At 40.1% G+C, this 8,669-nt stretch overlaps 1 protein-coding gene across 1 annotated transcript; it reads left to right on the top strand.

Moving 5' to 3' along the window:
* The first annotated feature begins 443 nt into the window (after positions 1–443).
* C4H19orf53 (chromosome 4 C19orf53 homolog) lies at positions 444–3,886 on the top strand. Its single transcript, XM_075205045.1, has 3 exons — positions 444–642; positions 1,371–1,426; positions 3,618–3,886. Exons 1-3 carry the CDS (start codon positions 564–566, stop codon positions 3,762–3,764), a joined length of 282 nt encoding a protein of 93 aa, XP_075061146.1. The 5' UTR covers positions 444–563; the 3' UTR covers positions 3,765–3,886.
* Positions 3,887–8,669: the final 4,783 nt, after the last annotated feature.

Consider the following 8,669-nt stretch of genomic DNA (forward strand, 5'->3'; position numbering starts at 1 on the left):
AGAGCGGTTTATAAACTTTCTATGAGCTGAACTGCATAACCTTATACATATATCATTTACACTGCTGTAGATGTATTACTGTATTACTCACACCTGTATATGTCACATACAGACATATTCATTACAACAGACATATAAAACCCTTCTTCTGACGTCCCCAACTCCACAAATCTCCACCACTAAGATGGCGGCGTCTCCCTAGAGACGTACGTCCTGGCGCCCCAACCAAGATGGCCGCTGCCTCCTACCACCTGACTACGGGGCGACAATGAGGTCAGTCCACAAATCTCCGCCACTAAGATGGCGGCGTCTCCCAGTGACGTACGACTTGGCGCCCCAACAAAGATGTCCGCTCCATCCTACCACCTGACTACGGGACGACAGTGAGGTCAGTCCACAAATCTCCACTACTAAGATGGCGGCGTCTCTCTAGAGACGTACGTTCTGGCGCCCCAATCAAGATGGCCGCTCCCTACTAACACCTGACTACAGGGCGACAGTGAGGTCAATCTCGTTTCAAAGCGTAGCTCACCCTCTATCCTGTGTCTACTCTCTGGTGTGTCATGGCTCAGGGGACTCCGAAGCTCAAGGCGAAAGCCAAGAAAAGTGCGGGGAAAAAGCCGGCAATTGTACGGAAGGGAGGTGAGTGTCATGGCAGCGTGTTTACTTGGGTGAAGTATGTATGTATGTATGTATGTATGTATGTATGTATGTATGTATGTATGCATGCATGCGGGATCATGTGGCCACTATCCCTGTTTATCATATTAAATAGACACACACACACACACATATATATATATATATATATATATATATATATATATATATATATATATTTATTTATTAGTCTGGAAGGGGTAGGTGCCCTGTTTTTACATTAACACCAAATTATCTGGCTATATCCCTTATCAGCATATGCCTGAACAACTGGGTGACATAGCTTGGGGGTGGTGCCACTACAGCACATGGGTAGCGTGTACCCGTCTTCCAACATTTCAGACAGCCAAAGAGGCCCACAAAAGACTTGTTAGGAAAACACAGTAGACTTCAATTTCCGACTTACTGAAAAAACACCGCAAAAGACTAAGAAACATACTATAACATCAATAAGCCAAAATCCAAACTAGGGACAAACTTGTGTGTGTTAAAAAGATGGACTAACCAAGAGAGGCAGCCGTTTTTGTGGGCCAAACCAATATTCTGTAATTGACTAGAAACTAGTGACATGCCTGAGGCATAGGGACAAATGTCTGTATCCACCGTGAGTAGAGGACGTCCGCGTGTGAAGTGCATGCGCTCGTATGTAACAGTCGGTGAAATTATATTTTCAGGCCGTTCATGGAAAAACTTTCTCTTCTCCTTTACAGCCAGAGCGATTGCACCCAAAAAGTCTAGGGTCATACACCAGCAGAAGCTGAAGAAGGTGAGTGACCTCTCCACGTACACAGACAGAACTTTATCACAGGCCCACAAAATAATATCCCAATCTGTACAGTTATCTTGTAAGATTCTATAAGGTTAAATGCATCCTCTTCTTTGTAGGGGTGTATTTCCAATTGATGTATTTCCCTATAAGTGCCCAGTAGAAGTCGTGGGTATAAGTCATTCTGCAACAAAAATTTGATTACTCTCCATATTTACACTTATTGGCAGACATGGGAGCTGCCATCTTGTTTCCTCCGACAAAATAAAAGGATAGATTACTGGAGATGCCAGTGGTACCGTGACAACCAGTGTAAATATAATAAATGCACAGTACTAAAATAAGTCATTCTCGTGTGGAAAATATTTACTTTTCAGTACCTTGATACAAGGCTGAAGCAGCCCTTGCAGATCTACAGCAAAATGTGTAGTTTATACAGGATCTGACACAATCATTGTGCTCAGATACAAAGGCACACGATTTGGTATATCTATCCCTGGTATTCACCATTGACACATGTATGTTTCTTTATCTTGTGCTCTGAAAGTCATTTAATGTATTGTATTTTTTATTTGAATTTGGGGGAGACACCTTAAAGTGAGAGGTGGACTTTCTGTGTCTCCCTTTCACACCCATAGTATACGCCCAAAACTCTGCATACATTTTTTTTTTAAATACAAATAGAACAGGTACATTCGAGGTTGACAGGAGAAGGTTTAGTGTTATCGGGGTGTGATAGCGTCTGTCATGCTTGATCTGAGCCCTCTCCCCTTAGGGCTCCTCTTATGTCAGGTTTTCCCGGTGACATCATAATGACATCATACGATTTTCCCAGCATTACTTCATCAATTAATGTGAGAGCGTTGAGCGACCCGCTCCGAGAACAATGGCAGGTGGGGAGTTGACTAGGGCGGTACAACGGTCAAACCGTAACACAAGTGTCCTAAGGCAAACTCGGGGAGGTTGGCAGGTAGAGAATTGCCTTACTGGACCCTAAGGGTGGCATATGTGGCTGTCATTACTAGCCACCATTTATCTGTGATGGCTCTGAGATGTGTTGCCACACACATATTATAATATACATCTATATAATAAATGCCATGCCACTAGTAATTAACATATATCTGTCTATAATGATGTATTAATATGGTTCTAGTACCTAAATTCTGCACCTGCATTTCGGATTGTGTATTGTGCTTTCGGTCACATCAGTGTAGCACCTTTAATTTATTTGGAAATTAGGATGTGCCTACCACCGCCCCCCGCCCAACCTCTTGGAATTTGGTATATTTGAGAGTTTGTGACTGCCTTTTGGGCCCAGCACCCCACCCATCTATCCATAGGTGTCAGCTTCCTACCAATGCTCATTGTAAATTTAGGGGCACTTAATAAGGCACGTCCCATATTATAAATTATTAGTGTAGGTACCCATCTGAATAAAGTCACCTTAATAGGGCATCCACAATTTAATTTAAAAAATGCACTAAGAATCTGATGCTTATCCTAGAAGTCATATTATATAGTTCATATCACTGTACAGTTTAACATTTACATGTCTTTAATCCTGGATTAATATATTCTTAGATCTTAGTGTGCACCTGCATTTTGGATTGTATATGTGATATACACATGTTTTATGTGTGTGTGTGTATATGTATGTATGTATATATGTATAACGTGTGTGTATATGTGTGTGTGTGCGTGCGTGTATATATGTATGTATGTATGTGTGTGTGTGTGTGTATATATATATATATATATATATATATATATATATATATATATATATATATATTATTATATATTATAATTTGCAGTAGGAGAAGTGGCAAGTATATACTACTACTTCAACCACTATATATAGATATACATCCCATGGGATTCAAAGCAAAAAAAGAAAAAGGGTGAGCCTTGAATACTACGACTATTGGTGTAAAAATAAAGCTGTACAGTATATGTCGCTGAATGCAAAAAATATAAATGCATTTGCCCCCTTGCATTGCAATATGGTTGCCCCCCCCCACTACATACTAGTAACTAGCTGCAAAACTATACCACATGTCACTGACCTGTATACAGTCTTTATGCACCATCTCCTTCCTCTGTCTGTGCTGTCCATTAAATAGATAACATTTCCTATGTGAATAACGCTTGTCTCCCTCTCCTACCCTTCTGTCCACACCCCACCCAGAACCTGGAAGTACAGATCCGCAATAAGATCGAGCACGATGTCACCATGAAGGCCAGCGCCAACATGCCGAAGAAGCTTGCCCTGCTGAAGGCCCCCCAGCAAGACAAGAAAGGGAAGAGCTCCCCTGCTGGAGAAAGCAAGTCATAGCCACGCAGGTCTACGGTTCAGTCGGTGCAGACTTCCCCAGACTTGGGTTTTGCGTCCTCCTTCTCCTTTGTACATACATTATTTGTTCATTGGAATTTTAATAAAATGTGTTGCCTCTTTTATCTGCTGCCTCACAAGTGTCTAATGTGGATAAGGTAAATGGCTCTCGCTGCTCACCCATTGTGCAAACCATAAGAGAATTGTGAAAAAACAGCCTTTGTTAAACTAATCCCTGAAAAGGAACAATAGACAGTACTTGTGTTACACCAGGGCAGTGGGAGTGACACCACATTTCTTGTCACCCTGTGATAAGACAAAGGCTCCTTTGGATTGTGTATAAGGCAAGCATGGTACACAGAACACAGCGATTAGCATTGAACCTCTGTAACGGATAAATCAACGATTATAAAGCCATTTCCTGCGATCAATCACTATTTATTTATTTTTAACGCTACGCCTATATACTGCTTTTATATTTGCAATTGGCACCACATAAAGTGGAAACGTCACCTAGACACAATGGAGGCAGCCATCTTGTGGTTGGAGCGAATATTCTGTGTCGCTCCTGAGTGATGTCACTAGTTCTCAGTGAATTGATAGGCTGCTCGCTTGGTTACTGGTTCCGCTATTGTTTTACGGAAAGTGGTATCATCCGTGAGTTAATGATCACATTTAATGCAGTTTTGGTATCTATTTAATGACATTTCTAGGTATATTGTCTACATAACACTATTATCAGCATATGGGTAGTTGGAACAAGGAAATTTTCTACAGTTCTCTAAAACAGTTATATAAAGAAAAATAAATCTGCAAAATATTGGTATAAACGCGGGACCGTGTGTCTAGACAGTCCAAGTTTTATGGGATGATATTATCAGTATCATCGCTACACAAACAGATGTCATGATACATGAAACCTATTATAATATAATTTAGCAATGAAGACATTTGGCAGAAACCAGTGACTGGCCCTGTGGGTGGAATGATATAAACCTGAATAAAAATAATTGCCGCAAAATAGATTCAGCTTTACAAGTAATTTCATGGTATTTTGTTAATGTCTTCATTGACTGTGCTTCTCGGGGCTACGGATCGTGCCCACAGAATGACCACCTCTGCTGGCGACAACATTTGTCCTGGTTGTTTTTGGGGTTTTTTAAGTTCACTTTGCATGAAAGGTTTTACGATTTAGGTAAATGCATCTGTTAAATTTGTTTTTCAAGAAAATATGTTAGTGAAAAATAATACGGGGCTCCATAATTATAAGGCCAGGCCAAAATTGGCATCATAGTGAGAGGCATGTTATAAAGACTGAGGTATAATGAAGTTAATGTTTTAATGCAGCTTTGTGCAGAGAATAAGGGATGCTGGGGTTATATAGAGGAAGGCTGCATGGTGACTAAGTGGTTAGCACTTCTGCCTCACAGCGCTGGGGTCGTGAGTTCAATTCCCGACCATGACCATATCTGTGAGGAGTTTGTATGTTCTCCGTGGGTTTCCTCGGTGCTCCGGTTTCCTCCCACACTCCAAAAACATACTACATACTCTCAGCCCCGTGCCAGCCTACGTAGGCAGTGAATGAGAGACCCCTATGGCGGTATACACCACACTGCACTGAGAGGACTACCCCTGCCTCTGATAATTCAATCTTATACCTTCATTAAGTCCTTAGCAGCCTCCAGGCTGAGAGAGACACAGCAGACTTTGTATAGCATCATCTGCCCGGCCAGTTGTCATTGCACTTATTGTCTCTCGGGGACAATGCCGATCTCTTCTGTTTCAGTTGAATGGAGGGCAGTTCCAATTGCTTTACATCCCACCTTCTCCGCTCCTGGGCCTGTGTTATCACCCCAGGCATTGTGATCTCCTGTGTCTTGTGCTGTAGTAGATTTCAGTGCCTAGTACTAGGAAAATGCAGATACTACAACATTATCTGCCTGCATAATGTGCAGCCTGCTTTAAAAAATGAGGTTTGGGGTTTTCCTTTCTTGCTTAAGGGGATAGTTCCCCCCAATTGGTCAGACTGATAACCTTTGACATAGCAGATGGGCTTGATTGTTGTAAAGCCATTTAAAAAAAAAAAACAACAACAAGGCTTATGTCATTATTGCGATAATATCTTATTGAGTTTTCTGATTAAGAAACTATAGACGTCATATCATCCAGGAGATACTAGTCTCTTCCTGTATTTGGTCTACATACATTAATTCAGTCAGGGATGGCATATCCGCGGGAGCAGATAGTCCTTTCCCTGGTGAAGATCATGCTGATATCTCCTATCAAGTTTATATAGGGATGAAAAATCACACTGTTGTATTTTTAATAAAATTAATGAAATGTAAAGGGATTAGACCAAAAAAAAATACTTAACATAAAGTTATTATCAGAGATTGTTGCAGGAAGAATTGGTGTCTATTCTTGCTCTCTCTGTGTGTCTGTGCTGTTTGTGGATCTACACACACGTGTTTGTGTATTGTGTGTGATGTCTGCCTCAGATAAAGTGATTAATTAGGCAAGACAAAAGGTAGGTAAGGACAATGAGTTTGTATGTGAATTTTCCATTGACCCTTGGGGGGGCTTCGCATGTAAATGAATCAGAGCTCTTTTATTTCCCTAAAGAGGGGTCTTTAGTGACTAACACCCATATCCTGTGTCACACACAGCCTGAGAGATTTCCACTCCAATGCTTAGTGCAGCCATATTGAATGGCCTGTATAGAAATATCACTGAATTTCTAATTCACTTTTAAACACTCACGTGTCGATTTTGGCATCCTGCCCTGAATTCGGAGCTTTTATGTGTCCTTTGGATTGAGACCCAAGTCTTTTTATCACTTATTGGAGGCAGCCATTTTGTGGAGGTCCTAGTGAGGTGATAGGCTGCGTTCGCGTGAATGTTAGCCAAGCCCAAAAAAATGTAATAAATTTTGTGGTGATAGGGTAAAATGCACAAAATACAGAACTGTTCTATCCATTTGGGACTGTTAAAAATGTATTTGTGCGTTGTCCTTTGACACATACAAAATGGCTTCTAGCCATGGTACTGATATTACCGATTGTTAAAATAATTACTACCGTGGCGGTTTTTGTTTTGTTTCTGCACGTTGGAGCAAAAGTAGGCGTACTCATACGCTTAATCCATATTTAGCGAGGACCGTACATGATCCGCCTAACGCCTCCCCTCGTGTATTGTGAGGTTTATCGTCTGCCATGTGTCATCAATGTGGTTTTTCTATCGCCCCCACTTCCCTATAAGTGCCAGATGTAGTGAGTTAGCTATAGGAACCCATTCATTCTAAGGAGCTGCACTTATCAAAAATGTCACTTTCTTCCAGCTTGGTGGATCAATGCTGGGTGGTGGAAAACGCAGGTACGCAGAGCTGTTGGAAAGTTATGCGGTTTAGTAAATCGGTCCTTAATTCTGTTTATTTGCCCGTTCATCATCATCATCATCATTTTATTTATATAGCGCTAACAAATTCTGTAGCGCTTTACAAGTGGCTTGATTAGAAATTGGAGCTGGGAAAATAAGTGTCCACGGTACAAATGGAAAAGCTATATTTACATACAAAAAAAATGGTCATGACAAGACCCTCCTGGGCATGTGTGACATGTGGATGTGACAGGGTTAATCTGGGTCGTTTTGATCGCCCACTATAGGAAACAAATATATTGTTATGTGTGTGTGTGTGTGGGCCGATTGATCAGTGTAAATTGAGCAATCTTTCTTCTGGGCATGCCTGCTAAATGGTGTATATCCGATTTATACCACTCTGTGGGGGGAATTCAATTGACCGCGAGATATTTTTTTTCCCAGCAGCGTTAAAAAAAAAATTAAAAAAATATAACTGCTATAGCGACTGTTTTTCGTTAACGCAGCGTTAAAACTCAATTTAAAAAAAAGGGAACGCTGCTCCCGCACGTTAATCATTGGTGTTTTTAGGGGAGTGAAGGGGAGTGTTTAACGCGGTCATGTGTAACAAAAAAAAAAATATTGGCATACATTAGATTGCATTACACAACCATTCTATTTTATAATATCTACATTACAGTACTTTCTTTAGCATATTTTTTTATTTCACTATTTTTTTACTATAGAATCATCTATACCATGTCAAAACACATTAGTACTTACATATTTCTACAAAAAACATACATAAATATATTTAATTAATGATTTTTATATTTTTTTTTATTTTTTTTGGGTTTTTTTTCATAATTTTTTACAACAAAATCAACTTTTTACATGTTGTAAACATAGTTTATTTTATTTTTTTCTTACATTATTACATGATTTCAAATAGTTTTTAGTTTTTTTATATTTATCATACCCCAAAGAGGTGCGAAATAAAACAGCATATTGGCCTGTTTAACTCGCCGCAATAAAAAACAATTGGACTGCTTTTTACGCGACTGCCTCTCGCCCACTGTATGCTTTCAATAGACCTTGTACTGGAGCGCGAGAGGACCGTTTCATAAAAAAAAAGCGTTAAAAGTGGAATTGAATCGCGGGTAAAGTTCATGGATAAAGGGTTAAACCTGCTCGAAAATTATAAAAACAGCGTTAAAATGACTTAACACGGTGTTAAAAAATATCTTGCGGTCAATTGAATTCCCCCCCCCCCTGTGTGTCTTTGTGTATCTCGTTTACTGAAAAGAAGGTTTGTAAAGAGATTTGGAATCGGCGCCTGTGCAACTATCTTTAGGATGACGATCACATTATTTGCCAAACATAAGTTTAGTCTATTGTTGAACTACAGGTCTCAGCATGCAGCCTATGAGGAGAATCTGTTTAAAGTTAGGCTGGGTACACACTACAGAATTTTCTGACCAATGTGTCATCTACAACAATTGTACCAACGACTGGGAAAAAAAAAAAAGTCCCGATCAGCAGCCGATTCATGTG

The sequence above is a fragment of the Mixophyes fleayi genome, chromosome 4 (genome assembly GCF_038048845.1).
Source record: "Mixophyes fleayi isolate aMixFle1 chromosome 4, aMixFle1.hap1, whole genome shotgun sequence".
Taxonomy (NCBI): Eukaryota; Metazoa; Chordata; class Amphibia; order Anura; family Limnodynastidae; genus Mixophyes; species Mixophyes fleayi.